The sequence below is a fragment of the Hylobates moloch genome, unplaced genomic scaffold (assembly GCF_009828535.3).
Source record: "Hylobates moloch isolate HMO894 unplaced genomic scaffold, HMol_V3 SCAFFOLD_18, whole genome shotgun sequence".
NCBI classification, from domain to species: Eukaryota; Metazoa; Chordata; class Mammalia; order Primates; family Hylobatidae; genus Hylobates; species Hylobates moloch.
This window is the reverse complement of record NW_026652293.1, coordinates 46,655,939-46,679,171: the sequence shown is the minus strand read 5'-3', so window position 1 is coordinate 46,679,171 and position 23,233 is coordinate 46,655,939. Positions and strand designations below refer to the sequence as shown.

General features: G+C 47.1%; 2 protein-coding genes across 15 annotated transcripts in view; one reads left to right on the top strand and one right to left on the bottom strand.

The window, feature by feature from the left end:
• Positions 1–13,020, top strand: part of ANGEL2 (angel homolog 2) — a 38,608-nt gene extending 25,588 nt beyond the window's left edge. Inside the window, exon 9 of the mRNA XM_058430865.1 lies at positions 12,862–13,020. Coding sequence (XP_058286848.1) covers positions 12,862–12,935 — 74 coding nt within the window. The 3' untranslated portion in view covers positions 12,936–13,020. The remainder of the gene's footprint in view (positions 1–12,861) is intronic.
• VASH2 (vasohibin 2) overlaps positions 1,892–23,233 on the bottom strand; it is a 53,062-nt gene continuing 31,720 nt past the window's right edge. For 5 of the 14 annotated variants that reach the window (XM_058430871.1, XM_058430872.1, XM_032136592.2 and 2 more), the window contains 3 exons: positions 17,785–18,166; positions 16,707–16,822; positions 1,892–2,321 (listed from right to left, as the gene is read on the bottom strand). In XM_058430871.1, the coding sequence (XP_058286854.1) occupies positions 2,249–2,321; positions 16,707–16,822; positions 17,785–18,166 (571 nt within the window). In that variant the 3' untranslated portion in view covers positions 1,892–2,248. Of the gene's footprint in view, positions 2,322–2,658; positions 2,824–7,423; positions 7,485–11,518; positions 11,642–11,706; positions 11,773–12,128; positions 12,284–12,349; positions 12,520–13,089; positions 13,380–16,706; positions 16,823–17,784; positions 18,167–23,233 lie in introns of those variants that run through there. The other 9 variants (XR_009210874.1, XR_009210871.1, XR_009210872.1 and 6 more) reach the window with 9 other exon arrangements.

Sequence of the window (23,233 nt, the reverse complement as noted above, 5' to 3'; positions counted from 1 at the left end):
AGGATGACAACTAAGAACATTTTAAATGTACTTTCAAGTTTGTGTGACTAAACCTTGCTTTGGGAAAATTAGTCTAAAAATCAAGGAGCAGGTGTGGGAGAAATTAGCTTACTAATTGAACCATCAAGCCAGTTAGCAGTTCTAAGGCTTCTATATCAGCATATTACAGAGTTTGTATTCCTGTTCTTTTCCTCCTTGTTGTGGGAAACAAGCTATGCAACCATTTGATATTCTGTATTTTAGATTTAGCAGTACTTAAGACTTGGCAAAAATAAATTCCAACTCTTAGAATGGTTGCAGTGTTATAAGAGGTCTACTTATTAGATGTAAGCAAGTTTCAGATTGACAAACAGAAGGTATATGGCTAAGTCCGTATTGTTTTAGAATGAAAATGAAATGATTCACTATTTCAAACATGTGAATACATGTGGCCGGGAGGCTGCGAATGGGTTTGCTGTGTGAAGATAAACAGAGAGAACTCATTTTAAACTCTGATAATATTGTTCTTAAAGAGATTAAACTGAGAATTTTTAACCCTGTGCTACATTTTAATCTAATGGAGATGTATACTTGGTCTTGTTCATCTAAAGGACATTAGACTTCTTTTTTTTAAGAAAACAGTACTTTTCATTAATAATACTGATTTTTAGGGTGAAGTAAGCTCTTGTGCACGTAGCTAAAGGATGAAGTCCTTTTGCTTTCCCTGTCACCCCCAGAAATCTTGTAAAGAATTGGTAAAGAATCTCAATGAGGATTTTTTTTAAACTTCCTTCCTATAAACACCTTCAGTCAAAGAAAGCCAGAGGAGATGCACTGAGACTGAAATAACATGTGTTGACTACCAGACTTCGCTGAAATCGGCCGTCTGGTCTCCTGAGTTGGCATTGTTGCTAAGATAAAGCAAATGAAATCGAAGCTGTACTCTTGATATTTATACCATACAAGACTAGGCTGTTAGGGTTGTCCTGTGTGGTCTGCAGCCAGAGGTTACACTGTAACTACCATATGCAGGCCAGACATTCATTCTGTGCTTAGGGACTGAATCACACTATAAGGTTAACACTGGACCGAAGACTTTTCCATTAAAAAAAAAAAAAATCCTGCTTTTCTAATTCTTTATATTTTCCAATACTCATTCGTAAAATGTCATGAAATGGTACCTAAAAGCAAAGTACTGGAAGATAATCACATCATTTCACATTTGGTCTTAATATAAGACATCAGAACACATCTTTAACAGTGAGTCCTCCCTTAGTTTGATTCTTTGCGTCCTTCAGAAGAATCAAAGCCTGCCTCAGTTTAAAAATCAGATGAAATGTGAACAGAAAGGTTTTTTGGTTCTGAAGACCTGCTGATCACTCCTGGTCTCTGCCTGAGTGTGTTAGTGTCAGAGGTAATCCAGTACTGCTACATTTGTATAATAGTACATGACCTCTTGTGCTTTTTGCTAGAGTCTGCAAAGTTTAAATGTTAGTGACAGAACATAGACTAGCTTCTCAATGTGATATTTTTGTTCCATTTTGAAAAAACAAAAACATCAGTGAATGCTTTAAGAAAGATTAAGAAGGAAGTAACTCCAAGATCCTGAAAATGGTTCTTGTATTGCCAGAAGAATTTCAGTGCTTTTTAGTAAAACACTTGCATATAATACCTTAAATCTCCTCACGTGTGTGCACCAAGAAAAAAAACTCCAAACTTGTGGAGATCCCCATGGGAAATACTGGGGAAAGAATACAAATAGAATATAAAAAAACAAAACGCCATTCAGTTTGCATATCTGATGTCAAAATGCTGAGGTAATAACTGCTTAAAAAAAACCCACCCATTTTTGCTTTCTGTTATTGCTGAAAAAGACAGTAATACTGTTAGAGTTACCTTACTATACCAAAAGTTTAAGAGATTATTTCATGAACATTTACTATTGGTGAGGCATAATGTTCAAAGCAGGTAAAAGAAAGTAGGTAAATGGAAAAATATAAAACTACAGTTATGGTTGTTATCCTTAAGATCTTGAGTGAGGGACATAGTCCAACCCCAGTGGGGTTTATTACTTCAGCCTTTTCATGGTGACTTCTAGTGAAGTTTTTAAAGCTAATGGTTACCACCCACTCAGATTCTATTTCCAGGTGAATTCTTAAAAATAAAATTCACAGGTTCTTAATAAATAGTTGCAGTTCCTCCTGAAGATGTTGGGTAAAGTGCAGAGAGAAGCACCACAGAAACCCTCTTGCTGGCCGGTATGGCTTGGCTAAATTCGGATTTGATAGCCCACTTCATTCAGAGTGCTCAGATCAGCCACCTTCTTTTCAGGCAGTGCAGGCCTAAGGGTAAAAGACAAAATGGTGGAGGAGAGGGGATGGGACAAAGAAAGATAACAGCATTTTCAAGGTCCTCTACTCGGGTTTTCCTAATCCTTCTGATACTTGTCTCATCCTCCCATTCCCCCACCCTGCCAGCCTTAGCTCACAACTCTACTTCTTGTTCTTAAGTCCACCTTTAAAGGTTTTAAGGAACATTTTAACAGACTTTCAATGTAGAGTTCAGAAAAGTTTTCAGGGTGTCGAATGAGCTTCTGCAGCTTTAAGTCTGACTTTGGTTACACTATAGCTTTTGAAACCCAGTACTCTTGAACCTTGCAAGGGTATGAAATTCACATACTCTAAAGTAGAGCCAACAATCTGAGTCAAATTCTCCTTGAAACATTGGCTTCCTAGTGTTCATGTCCTGGAGGAAGCCCAGGAATCAAAGGTGACTCACGTTCCCAGGAAGAGGGTTAATGTTCAGGCTTGAATGTATAAAATCAAGGTGAATCTTAGGATTCATCTGAAAAAGCATGTCAGTGTGGAAAATCAGTCAGTGGCAAAACATGTCTTCCCTAAAAACGTGCTAAAGTCACTTGCAACATAAAACTACAGCTAAGCAATTATGCAAAGTCATGTGAGAAAGTACTTCAAGCTGGGAAATACAACATTCACATCAATAGCACATCATCTGTCTTCATTAAAGATGCGTTCTAAATGACTTCCAATATACAATTATGCCTAAACGATCTCACAATGTATCTTACAACTTTTCCATTTCTTAATGAGCCTCTTCTCACCTTGGATAAGAGAGAACTAAGATCATGAATCAAGTTTATGATGTTCAATATGGCTAGTGAGTTCTAATTCAGAAGTTTCACATCCATTTTTGCAAGAAAAAGACATGTTTAGGTTACACATAAACCTCGTTTTTGTTTTTGTTTTTTTAAGATGGAGTTTGGCCCTTGTTGCCCAGGTTGGAGTGCAGTGGCGCCACCTTGGCTCACTGCAACCTCTGCCTCCCCGGTTGAAGCAATTCTCCTGCCTCAGCCTCCTGAGTAGCTGGGATTACAGGCATGTGCCACCACACCAGGCCAATTTTGTATTTTTGGTAGACACGGGGTTTCACCATGTTGGTCAGGCTGGTCTCAAACTCCTGACCTCAGGTAATCTGCCCGCCTCGGCCTCCCAAAGTGCTGGGATTACAGGCGTGACCCACCACACCCAGCCGAACCTTGTTCTTAAGTATTTTAAAAAACAAAACAACAACAACAAAGAAAAGAAAATACAATTGTTAGAAGGTGCCTTAGTTTATGCCCTTGAAAGATTTCCTAACAGCTAATGATTTTTCCCTGGCATAAAAGTGGTCCAACTAATTCTATGTTGATAGAACTAGAAATCAACAGCTAGCTTCTATCTAAAGCACAGCTCAGTGAATGGCATTAATCTCTGCCAGCAATTCCACTACCCCTTCTCTCTCTTTCTGTCTCTCTCTCTCTGTCTCTGAAGTGGGAAGGAACAGTCATCAACAGTCTGATCATTCCCTCTGAAACCTGACTACTCAAGGTGGTCAAGAAACCGTCCCTGACTAGGCCTTACTCAAATCTTGGGCCTTATTTCTTAGCTTGACCATGTGCCCTCCTTTATCGGTCAGGAGTTATGCCTCTTATTTCTTTGTGTCTCTCCCCATAGCGCCTGGGACATACGCATGATGCTAATTAACACAGCTGACTGCCAGTAGAAATCCCTACACTTTAGTGTGTAGACTCCTGCTCATTGTATCAGAGCTCAAGGCTTCCATCCTTCAGGAGATGGTGTCCAGCCTCTGCATGCCCTGGAGATTAGCCATTCCCTTAAACAAAGCCACTGCTACAGGCCTGGAGGAGTGGCCCCCAGAGGACACTATGAGGACCATTCTTGGATTGACAGGAAAAGGAACACACGTTTGCTTGGGGATTCAAACTTATATTCCTACCCTAGCCTTCAGCCCACTAATGTGGAGAGAACTAGGGTTCTTACACACAAGTCAGGTTTAAAGAGTCCATATGCATCTGGTTCTCTCATAAAGCCTGAAGGGAGCCTCCATTTTGTCTCCTTACCTGAGGTGGTGTCATCTTTACAAATAGCTAATCTGAGACTTTCTCAAGTAGACTCCCCATACATTAGCATCAGCCTGATGCAAATGTGGTTAGAAAAGTAAATCACTTCTCCACAGTGTGCCCCACTTGTAGAAAATTCAACAATCAAAAATTCAATTTGCCTGCAGGATAAGGCAAAAGGATAAACCTGCAGTACCTATGCATTCCTTGCTTTAGAAAAAGATTAAATGCGGGTCATTTCCTAGAGCTAGTAAAATATTATTTCCACACTATCTTTCCTGGTTTTGCAACTAGGTAAGCGTATATTTTTTATCCAAATATAAACTACCTTTGTATTAGATTATTTTCATAACTGATTTATCTAACGATCTGTGTGCGGCAGCATCTATTAGTTGCCCCTCAACATCCACTCTTCCCTTCTTTAGTATAAAACACCCCTGTCTCCCATTCATGATTTTTAGCTAGGTATGTAGCTGCCTTGAATACAAAGTACATCTTCCAGCCTCCCTGTACCCAGGCATGGCCTCAGACTAAGTTGTAGCCAGTGAGATTTAAATGCAAGTGTGGTGTGGCAGTTAGCAGGACACGTCTTCAGAAGACAACTGGTATGTGCCCTTCACCTTTTTCTTTCCTTTGTTCTTCCTGCTGATGGAAGTGATGGCTGGAGTGGGGACCTCAAGATGGTCTCTAGGGCTGGGCACAGTGATTTAGGCCTGTAATCCAAGCACTTTGGGAGGCTGAGGTGGGTGGATCATTTGAGGTCAGGAGTTTGAGACCAGCCTGACCAACGTGGTGAAACCCTGTCTCTACTAAAAATACAAAAAACAGCCGGGTATGGTGGCGCATTCCTGTAGTCCAGCTACTTGGGAGGCTGAGGCAGAATCACTGGAACCTGGGAAGCAGAGGTTGCAGTGAGCCAAGATGGCGCCACTGCACTCCAGCCTGGGCAAGAGTGAGATTCTGTCTAAAAAAAAAAAAAAAAAAGATGGTCTCTAAAGATGGCATGCAGCAGGAAGCCCATTTCCACCTCTGTTGAGCTGCTTTTAACGTAAAAGTGAATGATGGCTAGGCGCGGTGGGTCATGCTTGTAGTCCCAGCACTTTGGGAGGCCGAGAAGGGAGGATCACTTGAACCCAGGAGTTTCAGACCAGCCTGGGCAACATGGTGAAACCCCATCCCTACCAAAAAAAAAAAATGCAAAAAAAATTAGCCAGACGTGGTGATGTGTGCCTGTAGTCCCAGCTACTTGGAAGGCTGAGATGAGAGGATCGCTTGAACCCAGGAGGTGGAGGTTGCAGTGAGCTGAGATTGCACAACTGCATTCCAGTCTGGGCAACAAAGCAAGACCCTATCTCAAAAAAGAAAAAAAAAGTGAATTATGTTTAAGCTACCTAACCTTAGCCAAACCTGATCTACTAACAGTGGGTGCTAAGTCAACCTGAGGAAGGTTACTGTGTGGAGTATGGAGAACATGTTTCTAGCAAGTTCTAACTCGGAAGGAATGGCCACAGTCCAAATGAAGTCAGGAGTCATACTCACTGCTAAGAGTCAGTCTTTCCTGTAACCCTGCAAACTATGTAGGACCTAAGCCATGGTAGCTGTTTAGATCTCCTGTTGTCTCTGAAAATTAAGCAGTGCATGTGCTTAACAAGAGACTCTCTTGTTCCATGGTCCTTCTAGGACCTACCAGTTAGCTCATCCCAGTTTCTGAAGCTTTCTTACATATGCTCCCTTCCTGGCCTGGCATCTTCCTCAACACCAAGTCACACCTCTCCTCCTTCTGAAACTCTAAATATGCTGCCCTTCATAAAAGAAAATAAGACACTAGCTTCATAGTATTTTCAAGTTGTCGGACTAGATCTGCACTGACCTGTTCTCTCTCCCTCAGTCCTGTGCCCGACAGTCTCTCCTAGAAAGTCAGTGGCCAGGACAGCCTACAGGGTAGGCTCAGGGAGAAAACAAAGCCCACCCGCTCATCCCTGTCATGGAGGCTCACTGGGATCACTGTAGCTAACTAGCCACAGGCCTGCCACCTCCTCGAGAAGCCACTTTTTGGCCACTCACCTTAATTCCTCACGTTGGAGCCCCTCAGCCCATAAATTTTTTTGTAGTTGGTGTGTTTCTTAAACTTCACTCTTTACCATTACCTGTGTTCTGCTATTGTCACATTTGAAAATAGATGAAATTTAATTTGGGAACCTTTGAACTCCTTTTTTTAGTCTTTTCCCTCACACTTGCACCAGTTTTCCCATGCCTTCCAGGTACCAGGAAATCACCATTATAAATAGCTTTTATTTATTAGGCACTTAATGATGTGCCACGCATCGTTCTAAGAGGTTTCCCTGGATTAATTCTCACCATAACCCGTGGGGTTGATACTGGTATTGTCCATTTTATAGAAGAGAAAATGGAGGTACTGAAAGGTAGGGAATTTGCTCAAAGCAAAGTCACACAGTTAGCAGGTGTTGGAGCCAGAGTTGGTCCCCAGAATCTACAGCCCACACCCTGAACCACAATGCAAACTTCCCCCTTCCTCTGCCACCTCAAAGCATCTTTCCAAGCATCTGAGAAGGACACCATGCCACTCCTGCCTCTGCGCCTTGGCTTATGCTGTCTCCTGTCTAGAATGTTCTCCCCGACATCTCCTCATCCTTAGAAGGCAATCCCAAATGTCACTTACCTCAGGAAGTATTTTCTGACTCCCTATCATCACAATCCGCTACTTGCTCTGTATGCTCTGGCACTTTCTTTGGTACATTTGCTATGGCTTAAATGTGTCCCCCAAAGTTCATGTGTTTGGAAACTCGATCCTCGGTGCAGTGGGGTTGGGAGGCCGGGCTTAGTGGGAGGTGTGTGGATCCTGGGGCATCACCCTCATGAATAGATTAGTATTGTTTTCTCAAAAGTGGGTTTCTTATAAAAGGATGAGTCTGGCCCCTTTGCACACTTGTGCTTGTTCTCTTTCTTTCCTCTCTCCCTCTCTTGCCCTTCTGTCATGTGACAGTGCAACAAGAAGGCTCTCACCAGATGTCAGCCACTTGATCTTGGGTTTCTCAGCATCCAGAACCATGGGCCAATACATTTCCTGTTCATTATAAAGGATTCAATCTCAGGTATTGTTACAGCAACACAAAATGGACTAAGACAACATCTGTTCAAGAATCCTGCCAATTCATAATCCTTAGGCCTGCCTCAGAGACTGTGGACAATTTGAAAGCAGGGACCAAGGAAATTCATCTATGAATCCCACTGTGGAATATGTACCTATCAATCAAATTCTCACTAACATGTAAATGGATGATAGGGAATCATCTGTTACCTTTATCATGGGATATTTTATTTTAGAGACAAAGTCCTAAGCCAGGAATTCAAGTTACCATGACAACATTTTCAGAATTAACAAGCAGGAAGAACATTTATTTTCTGTATTGGAGCGAGTTTGCTTTACCCCTGAAAGCCATGTGGGGAACCTGCCTACTCATTAAGCTGAATGCATCAACAGCTTGAGTGCGTCCAAAGGAAAGGGACTAGGTCATCTTCTTCTTCTGTATCCCCACCCCTGCCACCTTCCACTAAGTACCCAGAACCCAGGAGAAGAAAAGGACTAATACTGGCAGAAAATGAGCTAAACTGAGATTCCTGGTGAACTGCCCAGAAGATGAAATCCTTTTCTTTTACCGCAACCGTGGCTGCAATTTCCTTGGCTGGCATAGGGCAGAAGTAGGTTATCACAGCATGCCACCTGCCTGTGAGGCCCAGCCAGAAATGTCGTTCAGTCCTTGCCAGCTCATCTCAGGGCCAGAGCTGGGTGAGCTATTATGTGTAGAGAGGCCTCTTCCAAGTGCTCCCCCAGCTATAATTAGAATATTGCAAGGGGGTTTATTTTTAAGAAACACGAGCACTAGGATGGTGATTCACCCCGGTCTGCACTTGCCCAGAACCTCTCATCAGATCCAGGGTTATTATTTTAGACTAATATATTTCTCCAACCCCACCTCCCTGCCATCCTCCTCCAAACAAGGCAAAGAAATGAAAGAATTTTCTTTTTTCAAGGTTCTCAGGCAACATTTTGTTTTAGGGGAAAAAGAGTAGAAAACTTTACTTTGACTCACTTTGCAGGAGGAACGATATCCACATGCACGGACAGTCCCAGCCTCACCTGTTGTGACGTAAATGGACTCAGAGTGAACTAGGGTGAAAGCTTGATGGCCTGGCCCCAAGGCTACGCTTAACCCCAATGACAGGTCTGCATTCCTGGAGCCAGCTGGACGGAGGCTGCTCAAAGCAGGAGGTAGGCTGGGGAGAACAGGGTGGTGGTTCCACAGAGAAGTTATTCTGTCAAAAATCCTACTACTCTCCGCCACTGCTATCTCAACTTTGACAGCTGCACACCAAGTCCTTCACACTCTGAGGCAGCCTCGGTGCAGAGGAGGAGCTCAGCCTGACCAGATGGTGCCATCTGTGCAGCCACAAGAAGCCTCAGAACCAGAAAGTGATGGAGTGGAGACATCACCACATCCCAAGGCTGAACATGCATAGGGGTGTATCTGGGAGAGATGAGGTTTAAGAAAAGAAACAGGACGAGGAGAGGAAGTTCACGGGGTTCCCTCAACCACCCAGTCTCTCTTCCGCATCTCTGACCGAGGGCCATGTCTGGGCACATGTGCCGGCACTCACCCTCACACAGAAACACAAAGGCCAGACTGGCGGTACAGCCTGCAGGCTCGGGAGTCCAGGAAGGGAAGTGTGGGAAAAGTGCCACTCTAAACGTTAGACTCTTAATCCCAGATGTTAAGAGTGTGGAAGAGATTAAACCAGGAGTGCTCTCGGCCCAGCATTTACAAGTTTAAGCAAAGACCCCAGGGCCCCCCTTCTTGTGGAGTCTGGCTGGAATCAGGTCAGACCAGGCCCCGATTTAGGATTCATGGCCTGTCTGGATAGGCCTTAGAGGCAGAGCATGGCCTCAGCTGGACAGACACAGGGAAAGGGAAGCTTCATTCACACCTGTCACCTTCATTCCAGGCCAGTCCGCTCCTCCCTCACATTCCTTGCTTCCCCGGATGGAAGGCACTGCTGCCGGCAGCTGCCAGGGCAGACAGCTGATGTTGCTATGTAAACAGAGGCCTCAGCCAAGACGGATTCGGCCCAGAAGAGATTTTTCAGCCGGTGCCCATCCCTTTGAGCCCTCCCCAGGCAGGAGACTCTGGCCATGGGCCAACTGTTGGAGGTTCCAGGGCACAGTTTCCAGGCTCTGATGTCACTTCTCCTTTCTGGGACAAGAACCCCTCAGCTCTAGGAAACCTCACCCTGTCTGCCCCTGTCTGACCCTAAGTGACCCTGGGGAGCTCACAGAGGCTCCTGGCTCACTCTGCCTGAGGTGGTCTTTTCTGATGAGGCCCATCATTCCATCTTGATTTCTCCAAGCATCCCTGGAGACTCTGGGCCATATGAATTTCCCTGGGGGAACTGACCAGGCAGTCATTGGAGAAGAAACTGCCCTTCACCATCTTGGAGGTTTAGCTTTTCCCTTCATAGCCTTCCTAGTGTTCTTTTTTGTTTGTTTCCCTCTACTTTCTACCCTAAGGAAATCTCCTTTTCCCACTGGGGATATTTCTCATTTGGGATCTAAGGAGAATTACTTCTTGGGCACCAGTCAATGTGATTAGACCATGGAATCAAATTTATTTTCAATGACTTCATTAAACAACCTCTGCCCTTACTCAACCACATGTCTGGACATATGTAATCCTTCCTGACAGAATGGAGCAGGAATTCCATTGTCCAGCTCAAGGCCCTGCAGTGAAAGGAGATGGGCTTTCAGGGCTTACTAACCTCTGGGACCCCCAGGGCGTCCAGCAAGGTAGACAAAGTCCGCTGGAGCCATGAACTGCCACAGAGATCAATGATGAAGAAGGGAAATCAAAGAGGAAGAAAAGGGGAGGCAAAGAAAGATGACCAGCAAAGAAAACAGGAGGAGGGACAGCGGGAAAAAAGCAGCCACACAGGGGAGAGAAGATGAAGAGGTTCTCATGGGTCCTCAGGAACACTGGCCTCAATTGAGAAGAATGTTCCACGTGGTCACTCTGGCCGCAAAACCAGAAAATCACTATCTGCTCACTCCAATTCACCCAGGGCCAGGCAGCAAGCCAAGAGTCATGAACTGTCAGAAATGGAAAAGACTTCGGAGAGCGCTGAAGCTTCCCAGCGAGGGCGCTGTTGACATTTGAGGTGGAACGGTTCTTTATTGGGCAGGGTGGTCCTGGGCGTTGCGGGGCATTTACCATCTCAGGCCCCTGGCCCTAACAAGGAGCTTCCTCACTTACCAAGATGCGAGCAGCAAACACTTCCACCTCCCACCACATTTCTATCTCTCCTCTGCCAGAGCTGACCCAGTTGAGAACCCCTGGGAACACCCCTCAGTGAAGAGCTGCAAGGGTTCTGAGGCCCAGGGCTGGGAAGGAGTTGGTTTCAGTTCACAGATGGCCTTTGAAACATGAATCTCAACCTCCCTCTTCCTTTCTCTTTACGAACCACAGGAAAAAACTTGACAATTCAGTGTAGCAGGTGCTTTAAACACTCCCAGAGGAGCAGAGTGTGAGAAAGGACCCGTGGGTGGAAGGGTGGGGGAGTCCTGGTTTCCCTCTTGAAACTTGGTCTCAGCAGATGCTACGCAGTCATCTTCACCTGCCCTCCCACTCAGCTGATTCTTGTCAACCCAGTGACACTGATCCTCCTCTCCAAAGGGATTATTTAGACAAGTGCAAAAATGGAGAGGAATTCAAGGCTGGAAGTCGCTCCAGCTGGAGGGAGGAGGTGGATGGGGATATAATGCCACTAAAATTATCCATGGCAGACAGGGACTGGGACCCCACAGCTGATGGGCCTCTCGCCCGTTATGGTAATTTTCCACCCTTTGGGCCCCTTCCAAGTTTCCTCATGACACCCAACACATTTAGAAATGACGCGATGGCCTTATGTAATGCTGACAGAATAGCACAGGGACAGAGTCACCAAACCCTAGTCCTGGCCATCTTACAGTAAGATTCCCAGAGTTTGTGGAGTGATTGGGTCAAGACCATATTTGTCACTTTCTCATTTCCTCGCCAAAAGCAAGATTACCTGGAGAAAAGCCTGCTTGGTCAAGGCCATGAGTGGAAGCTGAGGAGCTGCTTCTCTCCAAACATACCTCCAGGAACGTGGCTGTCCTGAGTTCTAGTGTGGCAGAATGGCGGGAGCTGGAATCTAGAGAGGGAAGCTGGGGCTTGGCACTCCAGTGCTTGTGGCCTCTCACAGCCCTTCTTCTTTATTCTCATGTCCCGCACCTCTCTTCCCTCTCCTCCTACACAGTAGCGCCTGCAATCCCTTCCCCAGCCCTGCAACTCAGAAGTCAAAGTTTCGGGGGAATTAGGGAGAGAATCTTCCCTCCTCAAACACCTCAATCCATTTGAAACTTCAGCTGAGAGATGTGCCCTCTAGAGTTCCCTCCCAACCTCCAAGTGCTAGAGAAAGAGAAAAGAAGTGGCAAAGGTTTCTGCCACCAAGAATAACCATGGTCTTACTGGATTTGCTCATACAAAATTGTCCACGGGCACCTACAAGCCAACTGGGCTCTGTGGATGGTCAAACTGTTCCAAGGCCACTCGGCCCTAGTTGTGGGGAAAAAAACCCCAAAGACTCTGACCTACTGGGAGAAGTTTAGGAAGGACGACTTTTGGGAATCAATATTTACCCGGTAGGAAGGCTCCAGGGCAGGGGCATGAGTCAGAGGGATTCTGAGGCAGGTGGCAGTCACTCTTCACCATTTTTGAAAAGTTGATGATTTCACTGAACCATGAGCCATCACCTCCGTGCTCCTGGGGCTTTCCCCACTGGGGCTGGGATTGACTTTGGGGCATGGAGGGAGGAGGGTGATGGAAGAGAATTCCCCTCTTCCTGCAGGTCTTCCTTCCTGACCTCGAGTGACCAACCACTCCCTTCCCCAGTCTTTCTCCCCATTCCCAGGCCCCCTCTGATGTGCCGGCAGGGTAGGAGGGGAGCGGGAGAGTGGATAGCTTTGCACTCACAACTGACGCAGTCTAACAGCTGTCCTCTGCAGGCACAGGGGTGGTCACTTGCCTTGGCTGCATGACAAAGTAGTCAGAGATTAGTGTATGGGCATGGCCTAGGGGATGAAGGACCGGAGGCCCGGTCTGGCCCCCAGGAGAGTGAACAGTTGGGCCCCTCCCAGAATGACTTCACTGGGGCCCAAACATGGGAGCCAGCGCAGGGTCAGACCCCCTAACTTTGCTTCCACAACCTCATTATCCAGAGATCCAGGCGACACTGGACAAGGCTGAGCCCCTAAATCACACCCAACAGCTTTATCTGACCCTCTCAGCAGACCCAGTACTTTCAGCCAGTGACTGTTATTTTTCAGGGTCAACCGCCAACTCAGTTTTCCCATTCTGATTCATCAAACACAGGTGCAGGCCTGCGGCTGAAGCAAACGGTAGCTGTCAAAGTGTGGTCCCCAGACCAGCAGGATCAGCATCATTAGAAACACCAGTTCTCAGGCTCCATCCCATATGTGCTGAATCAGAAGCTCTGGGAAAGGGGTCCAGCAGTCTTCTGTTTCAACAAACCCTTCAGGTGATGCTGGTGCACACTCAGAGGTAAGAACAGGACTGCAGGGCCTATCTATCTGTCCTCAGCTGGGCCCTTTCTTCAACTCCTTCACTGGCAGGATAAAGGCCACTTAAGGTATAGTCCTTCAACTTCTACCTCCTCATGTACGTCAAGCTCTCCCTAATGTCCCCCCCCTTCCTCTGCCCTACCCTCTACCCCACCCACCACCTTCTAAGCCCTCTCTGTAGCGTTCCATACCGTGTGACCCCAGCTGCTCATATATCTTCCTCTATTAATCCCTTTGTTCTTGAACATTCATTTCTTTCTCCTGGTTATTTTCTCTGTGTGTCCAAAGACACTCTGGTCTCTTCCAATTCTAGAAAGACAAAAGCCCCAGGAGAACTCTATAGAGTTTACAAACTACCTAGAATAATCTGCTCTAAGTCCCCTGTCCCCTTATGCAGGTGAGGCACAGAGACGCAGCTTGCTCAAAGCCGCAAGCTGGTTCATGGCAGAGTTGGAGTCAGAAATCAGGTTGCTGCATCTCTGTTCAGGGCTCCTTCTTGATAAATGAATCCTGGCCTGCATCAGCTCCATCAGCTCTCACTCTCACTCCCTTTCACAGGCTGGTTCCTCAGCCTCTCAACACTGCCTCTTTAAATGTCACCCCAGTCCATAGCGCTTCTCCTTCCCCCACTACTTTCCCTCCTTCCTCTTGAAGCCCACCCCTCCTCACCTTGTTGCGGCCACTTCTCATCGTTTTTGAAAAGCTTATGTTTTCACTGCTGAGCCCTGAGCCATCACCTCTGTGCTCCTGTGCTTCCGCCAGTGGGGCTGGGGTCGACTCCGGGGCATGGGGGACAGAAGGTAATGGAGGAGAATGCCCTCTTCCTGCAGGTCTTCCTTCCTGACCTCAGGCAACCACTCCCTTTCCCTGGTCTCTCTCCCCATTCCCAGGCCCACTCTGGTGTGCCAGATGGGCAGGAGGGCAGAGGGCAAGTGGTGCCTCAACACCAGAAGGTAGCTTTGCACTCACGGCTGCGGCACTCTGACAGCTGTCTTCTGCAGGCGCAGGTGCACTCACAGTCCTGATCCATCCTCTCCCTCTCTGACTGTTCCTTTTCCATCTTCTGTTCTGGCTCTTTTTCTTGGGCTTCCTCAGGGCCTTGTCATCACATTTTTTTTTTTTTTTTTTTTTTTTTTTTTACAGGGCCTCACTCCTTCACCCAGACTGGAGAGCAATGGCGCTATCCAGGCTTGAATTGCCAGGCGCAAGCGATCCTCCCATCTCAGCCTCCCAAGAAGCTGGGACTACAGGCATGCATCACCATGCCTGGCTAATTTGTTGTTGTAAAGGCAGGGTCTCCCTATGTGGCACAGGCATGCTGGTCTCAAATGCCTGGACTCATGCAATTATCTCTCCTTGGCCTCCCAAAGTGTTGGGATTACAGGCGTGAACCACCATGCCCGGCCATTTCTTTTTTCTCTTCTTTCTTTGCTCATAGACTTATCTGGCTGTCATTTCAGCTGGCAATTCTAAGTAGATGGCTCCAATACGACTTTTATCCCCCAGCTTCCTCAAACTCCAGGTCTGCATTTTTAGCAGCTCCCCTGATGCCAAAGATGCACCCCACATCCCATCATCCAAACTCAAACTCTCCTTCCTCCACATTTCCCAAACCAGCCACTAGCACCTCCTGACTCCTGACATCATCCTGTTACCATGGTTTCTAAGATCTTTACCATCCCCTCGCATTTATGGTCACATTTCCTGGTTAAAAACTCAACATGGCCCTGTGAATGCAAAGTCCCTGTGGATCCAAGTAAAATGGATCCACCAGGACTAGTCTTCAAAATCAATAGCCACCATTCTGTGCAGGAATCCATTGCCAGGCGGAATGCTTGGGCCTTCATGTCCTCTGGATTCTGGAGTCTAAAGGGAAGGGCAGGCTTTTATAGACTCTGCTCGACATTTGCTGAAGACTGGGAGCTCCTCAGGGAATGACTCAGCCCTCCTTGGGCAAAACAGATAATAAATCAGACAAAATCAGTTGTTTCATGAGCAACTTGCTATTGCTGGGTCACTCACTCTATGCTAAATGACCCTCTGGGAAGATTTCTATGTTCATAGTCCTCTGAGACAACTGCTACTTTATGCAGTGACAGCAGTTAATTGATGTTTGAATCAAAGACAGAGAGAGAGATAGGGTAAGGGCTAAGGTTGGGGTCAAGGGTCAAGGGCAGTGGCCAGCATCAGGGGGAGGATTGGGGTCAGGAGGTCATGTGTGAAAGGTTGGAAGCCATGCTGCTCCCTACAAGGACAAACCTATGCCGAAACTATTCTCATCTTCAGCCTCTCTTGCTACCAGGAACACTTGACCTCTCACTGCTTCACACCTCACACCCTCCTTTCCAACCCAGAACGACAGCCATTGTCACCATGGCCCTCGTGACAGTACCTGCTGAACCCAGGACTGGCTGTAGGACGTGGAATGGGGCAAGTAAAGAACCTTCCTTGGAAATGAAAGTACTTCGTCCCGTCCTGTTCTTCCGAAAACAGAACCCTCCCCGACTCTGCCCTACCACCTCCCAGAATCAGAGGACCTGGGTTTCGGCCCCATTTCTCACTGACCAGCTACAGAACTTACTACAAGATAACAAGCTCTTTTTGTGTCCTGGTTTCTTCACCTGAAAACAAAACTTGTAAAATGTTCCCTGTTTACTGTACAGGATTGATGTGATGATGATAATGTGCTTGTGTGAAAGCAGTTCACTGCTGACAAGTCACTCTCGTTACATCATCTACTTGGATCTTCACAAACCACCGTGTCAGATAGGCAAGGAGAGCATCTGATACTCTTTCATGGATGAAGAAACCAAGGCTCCCGGAGGAGGAAGGATGTGCCCAGCTGCACAGCTAACACGTGGCAGAGTTGGGATTCAACCAAGGCCCCTGTGCACTGTGCCACATGGTCCCAGCACGGCAAGAGGCTGGGTGACACAGCATGCTGCTATTATTAAGAAAAGCAGTATTTTTTCCCAGGATGGCTATAGTTCAAATATTTGCCAGCGGATTATCACTGGTGAATTTGGGCATCCCCAGCATCTCCAATCTGTCATTGCTTAAGTGGGTTATTTTGATCTAAGAAGTAGATGTGGGATCACTGGCCTCAGGGCTGAAACGGAGACGGTAGAGTTAGCCAAGGAAGAAGATGAGTCGGTGGGTGTTTCTGATGCCACCGTCCACCGATGGTAATCACACTTTCTGCTGGGTACAGAGGACTACAGAATTTTAGGAAAGTTCATAAATTCTAACAATCCCATTTTATGGGTGAGAAAACTTACGCCCAGAAAGATAACAAAGACATCCCGAAGCAGTTGCGCCGGTTCCAGCCCCAGGTTTCCTAATTCTAAGTCCAAGGCTCCCTCCGGACCACCTGCATTTCAGGCTATTCTTCACCTCATTCTGCCTGGGGCTTATCCCTCTGTTTGTGTGCAACTGACAGCAGAGAAGTGGCAATGGGGGTGATGTGCACAGTGGATCCTTTTCCACAGACATCCCCTGAATGAGGGGCAGTCCTCCTGGAGATTGCTGTCAGGTTCAAATGCCAGGCCCAAGACACAGCTTTGTCCCCATGGGCCAGGACAACCCCTTGAATGTTTGTGTTGGGCTTTGAGTTGGGGAAGAGGAAATATTACTCACGACTTGTCTCGCCGGCCAAGTCTCCTCGGGGGACTTGCCTGTCTCCTTCTGGGGGACAGGGATTTTCCCCGGCTTCTCACTTGGGTCGGAGAGTGAGCACTTACAGGTTTCAGGATCTGAAGGAGATGTGAGGAGTTAATCGCCCTGGTTCCTAAAGGATCTCCACCCTCAGGTATTCTTCCAGCACCACATCCCACCCCCCAGCCCAATCATGATGCCATGGTTTAGAAGGCATTGAGCAGGAAGACTTCTAAAAAAGGAGGCTGGAGACACACACATTCCTCTCTCGTCCTGTACTGTCAAGCAGCAAGGGCACCACTTCCAAGACGGATATACAGATGGTCACATTGTGCTCCCTGTGCCGTGTGGAGAGAGGAACACAGCCCAGTGCCTCAGTCTCCCCGGGGCTGTGTTTGTTTGCTTGGCAAGTTCCTCTCCTCACGAAGGCAAAGTCCCATCTACATTGCCCCAGAAACCAGCTTGTTCTTCCTCTGATGCTCCCATCCCACACATATGACAGAATGGTTTTAATTAATCAGGAGTCTCCACTCCAGGTCCTGCAGAGTGAAGACGACAAGTCCACAAGTGCTAAACATAGCCAGGCCTGAAGTCAGCATAATCCTTTTCTCTTAGTGACTGCACAAGCCCTGGAGGGACATGGACAAGCGGGAATCACATCACTTTGGAGGTAAAACTGAGAGGGAGAAGAGGGTTGTATGAGTATAGTCTATATAAGGCCGGCATATAAGGTTTTCCAGGTTTTAATACTGAAAATCTCATGTCCTGGGAAAACCCGCAGTTCCAGGCAAACTAGTACAATTGGTCACCCTATTACATCGACAAAACAGAACAAACTAGCGCTTCAATATAAAATGACTAACACTTTAGATCTGATTTAGATCTGTCACATCTAAATTGATTTTAGATGGCTTTCTTTGCAGTAGTATATGCAAAGAGAGACTTCAACCTCAAGAAATTTTTGACCATCCTAGAAAAATGAGGCCTGGAGCAAGAGGCAGAGAGAAAGGAATGGGAGAAGAGCTCTCCTACATGGCTTCCTTGTCTTCCCAGCACCCACCTTCATTCTCATGTCCCTGGCGTATTTCTCCAGCTCCTTCCTTATGTCAGCCCTCAGCATCTTTGAGACGTTGAGGACCAGCTGCTTCCACTCAATGGGCTGGAAGCTATGAGGCTCATGGGGGACGTACAGCCCAATCTTGACCTTCTTGACTGTGTGCAGGTATTTCTTGTAGGAGTCCTCAAAGTCAAAGATGAGGTCACTCAGAGTCCGAAAAGTCAATGGCTTATCCATCAGCTCAGCCCTACGGCTCATGCCCAGTGAGCCATAGTGGCCATTGCAGTAAATCCCCAGCACAACGTGGTGAAAGTAGTTTCCTGAGAAGTAGGTTTTAAAGCTGATGGGGAACCGCTCAATGGAAGGCTGTCCATTGGTTAAGTAGCTTAGACAATCTGAGTCAAGGAAGAGAAAGGAGACCTTGAAAATTCGGAGCCTGGATACAAAGGAAGGGAAAGTGTCCCAAAGGGGTCAGTGAGTCCATCCCCCTGCCTCTGAGCAGGCCCACATCTAACTTTTCCAGACTAATCCTTTTATAAAGGATTCACTTGTTATCTTTGACTATCTACTATATGTTGTATATCCAAACCAAGTTAATATGAGACAAAAAGAAAAACTTGTCATTTTCTTCAGTAATTACATACATGCAAAACAAAACAATAACAAGGCACTTTTTCCTCTGCTCCCAGGACTCACACAGGCTGCACCCCGGCCTGGAACAGCCTCATGACCATCCCTTCCCCTCTCCTGGGTGTCATGCCTCCCTGACCTTCCTCGTCCTAGCTTAGGTATTCTTGCTCCCCGCCCCACCCCAAGTCAATTGGTAAAGCCTTCGGACCTGGAGCAATTGGCAATGCAGAGGGAGGTGGCAAGGAAGTGTGAATGCAGGCAGGGGAGTATAACCTGAGCTTTTCCGGGGAAGGGGGAGCAGCAGCACCAAGCCTGGGATCATCTTTCCAAAACATACAAGAACCCCCATGGCACTTGGTGCTTCCCCATCCTGTATTGTAATTGTTTGTATCTTGTGAGGGCAGGGGTTGTGTCTCACATCCTGGCATCCCCTGGGCACAGCACTGGCCTGGTACACAGACAGGCTCGTTTAATGCTTACAGAAAGAATGAACCTTGGATCATGGATACGCACTGCCTTACACTTAAAAGGGCTGCTCTCGGTGCAGAGCTAATCCAAGTGTCCTGAAGAGAAGGATGCTGACAGAATCCATCCACAGCACTGGTGGCAGCCTTGTCCTCTGCCCTCGGTTTAATCACGGATGGCTCCACTCTCTAAAAATGTTTTGTACCTGCTTTCTCTTCACTTTATCATGTGAGATCAACTGGCAGTTAGGGAGTGAAATCACATCCTTCTGAGTCCTCTTACATAAATTCCTAGCTGCTTTCTGGGGCAAGTTCTCTGGGGCTGGAACAAGGGCATTCCTTAGCTGCTTAAGGCAGTGTGACAAACACTTACCCTGAGTGTCTGCTGTGCCCGACAGCCTGCCAGGTAGGGCTGTGGAGCCAAAGGTAAGAACACAGCCCTTCTCCGGAGGTCTGGTGGGAGATGGACTCAGAATGCACACAATGTGATCAGTATGGCAATTCCTCAAATAATTCAATAGGATTACCCTAGGACTTGGCAATTCCACTTCTGGGTGCATACCCAAAAGAATTGAAAGCAGCGACCGCAATAGGTATTTGTACACCCATGCTCTGAACAGCATTATTTGCAATAGCCAGAAGGTAGAAACAACCCAAATATCCATCGATGGATAAAGGGATGAACAAAATGTAGTGCATACATGTAATAGAATTTATTCAGCCCCATAAGGGAAAGAAATTCTGCAATGTGCAGAATGAGCCTTGAAGACATGCTGAGTGAAATCAGCCAAATACAAAAGGACAAATATGGTATGATTCCACTCATCTGTGGTACCTGGAGTAGCAAGTGCATAGAGACAGCGAGTAGAACGGTGGTAGGCAGGGGCTGGAGGGGGAAATGGGGAGTACTGTTTAACGGGTATGGGCTTTCGTTTCTGGGGAGGAATGGTGGCCTTTTTTTTTCTTTTTTTTGAGACAGAGTCTCACTCTGTCACCCAGGCTGGAGTGCAGTGGTGTGATCTCAGCTCACTGCAGCCTCTGCCTCCCAAGTTCGAGCGATTCTCCTGCCTCAGCCTCCTGAGTAGCTGGAATTACAGGCACCTGCCACCATATCCGGCTAATTTTTCTATTTTTAGTAAAGACGGGGTTTCACAACGTTGGCCAGGCTGGTCTCGAACTCCTGACCTCAGGTAATCCTCCCTCCTCGGCCTCCCAAAGCGTTGGGATTACAGGCATGAGCCACCGCGCCTGGCCGGAATGGTGGTCATTTTGCAGAGCATTATGAATGCACTTAATGTCACTGAACTGTGCACTTAAAAATGGTTAAAATGGTAAATTATGTTATAATTTACCACGATAAAAACCAAAACACAATGTGAAGTGTGCTATAAGAAAGGCAAGCCTAGCAACCTCTGGGTGGACAGAGGAGGGGCCTCAGCAGAGTAACACTGGAATTCATCTTACAGGATAAGTAGTCAGCCAGGTGGAGAAGTGGGGAGGAGACAAGAGAGAGCACCAGTCCCTCATGTCATGAGTAACTGATCTTGAGGATTTCTCCCATCATGACATCAACTGGTAAAGCCTTGGGACCTGGAGCAACTGGGAATGGAGAGGGAGGTGGTGAGGTAGTATGGAGGCAGGCAGGGGAGTAACCTACATTTCCAGGGAAGCGGGAGCATCAGTGCCAAGCCCAGGATCATCCTTCTGGCATCCAGCCACCTGGGGCTATTCCTAACCTGCCTCTCATAATGAACCTTTCTTTAATAAACCACAGTGCTTTAGTACCACAAGAAAGCCCCACCACAGCCAGTGAGGCCCCCCAAAATACCTGCCATAGTTCACAAGATAATTTGGAAGCAAAGATCTACCTTTCTAGCATGCATGTAAAAGCATGCGCATGCCCTTACTCAAGATAAAAAGAAGTGGCTCAGAACTAACGAATCCTGAACTCTGGGCCAAAGTCAAAAAAACAGAAAGCAAGGAAGGACAGGCCGATGGACACAGGCATCCAAGCAGCCAAGCCAACCAGTTTCAAAGTTGTCAAGCCAGGACCTGCAGAAGGGCCTGTGGGAGACACAGACGGACGAACCCATTCGTATCCTTCACTATCCCCGAGTGGAAAGCAGGACCCAGGGATGCTGACAAAAGCAAAGAGAAAAGACAGAGATGCTGTAACTTTTAGAATCCAGGTCTGTTTGGGAGGCTGAGGCGGGCAGATCACCTGAGGTCAGGAGTTCGAGATCAGCCTGGTCAACATGGTGAACCCTCATCTCTACTGAAAATACAAAAACTTAGCCGAGATCGTGCCACTGCACTCCAGCCTGGATCACAGACTGAGACTCCGCCTCAAAAAAAGAATTCGGGCCAGGCGCAGTAGTTCACGCCTGTAATCCTAGCACTTTGGGAGGCCGAGGCGGGCGGATCACGAGGTCAGGAAATTGAGACCATCCTGGCTAACACGGTGAAACCCTGTCTCTACTAAAAATACAAAAAAATTAGCCGGGCGTGGCGGCGTGAGCCTGTTGTCCCAGCTGCTGGGGAGGCTGAGGCAGGAGAATGGTGTGAACCCGGGAGGCAGAGCTTGCAGTGAGCCGAGATCTCGCCACTGCACTCCAGCCTGGGCGACAAACCAAGACTGTCTCAAAAAAAAAAAGAAGAATTCGGGTCTGTGTTTCCTGTCTGTGTGCAAGAGTCAAATTTCCCTGAGTTCAGCAGTGTGAACTGAAGCTCTCTACCTTCCCGCACTTTTCTGAAATGTCAGAAGGATAAGAACAAAGGAAAACCACGAGCACACTGTCTCTGATTTGGACAGGCTCAAAGGCTGTTCCTGGGTCTATCCCCACAATTCGAAAAGGTTGTGGGTGATTCCAATGGCATGATGCTCGAATGTATAAAATTGTGCAGGGATGAGACTATTGTGTAAGGGAGGTGGTCATTTCAATGACCTAAATCCAGAGGCACTCAGACACCCCTCAACAAAGAGTCTGAGGTTAGCTTGTCTATCCCATGAAGGGCCTGGGCTTATGTTCCCCTTCATTGATCTCTTCCACCAGCAAATCCCCAGCCAATTATCTGCCCCCACTAAACTTGCAGGAGGCTTCGCTGAACAGCTGTGGCTGACTCCTGCCACTAAAGAGTAGGGGCCCTGAGCCATCTGCTGCCCCGAACCCCATTCCCAGCCTCCTGCTGGGTTCCCCAGGCACATATTTCATCTCCTTTGTGGGAAACAGGGAGGAGGATGACAAGAGGGTTGGAGAGGGGCCTCAGTAAGTTTCAAGTTTCCATTTTTCAAATGTCAGCCAAGGCACCTGTGGTCAATCTGGTTTCAGATCAGGCCTGCAAGTGTTCCACAGACTGCAAAGAGGCACAGAGATTCTCCTTCCCACAAAGATGTCCAGGAAACCCAGAAAACAGACTAGACCAATCCTCCTGTCCCCAGTCTTATTCTGAGCCACGTCCTTCCGCTGACCTCTCCATCCCCTTTCTCTCCTGGTTTTCTTTCTACCTCTCTGACTTTCCTTCTTAAGTCTCTTTCATGGGCTCTTTGTGCCAAACTAGACCAAAAAATACTGATTTCATCTTTGATCTTTTTCTCTTCTGACTTATTGAACAGTAAGCACAACCTCCTAATCACAGCTTCTAAATTCGCATTTCCAGTGCAGACTCCCCTGTGAGCTCCACATTGCAAATATCTCATTCCGACATCCCAAGAGGCACTTCAAATTTAACATGACCAAATCTGAGCTCATCTTTCCCTAAATCTGATCCTCTCCTTGAAGTCATTCCCTTGTGGCATTATCATGCAAGCCAGAAATGTGGAGTCACTGCCTTTCTCCAATAACTCCTCCCATCTAGGCAGTCCCCCAGTGGTGGTGATGATGTATGCCTCCATCCCTTCCCTCCACCTTCATTGGCACTGTCTTAGTTCAGGTCTGCATTGACGCATATCCTTTCTCTGCCACTGTCATTCCTCCAGCTAATTCCGCAGTCGATTGCCCAATTCAGAAACCTGGAGATGTTGACTCCTTCCTCATCAACTCCTGCGTCTAGTTGGCCTGCAAGTCCTATACATTCTATCTCCTTGATAGTTCTTCAAACCATTCCCTGAAATCCATTCCCATCCCCAGGGCCATGAGTCTAGCCTCGCCATTCCCTCATGTAACAGCTCCCAATGGGCTTTTCTGATCCAGCCCAGCCTTTCCCAATCCATCCTTCAGCCTGTCCTTTGGAGAACTACCTCTCTAGAGTATATACCTAAGCATGCCGCACATCTGCTTCAGAGCTTTCATCTGGGTTGCCCGTTGCCTTTTAGAAAAAAGTTATTTCTCAGCACAGCGCTCAAGGACCTAACTGATCTT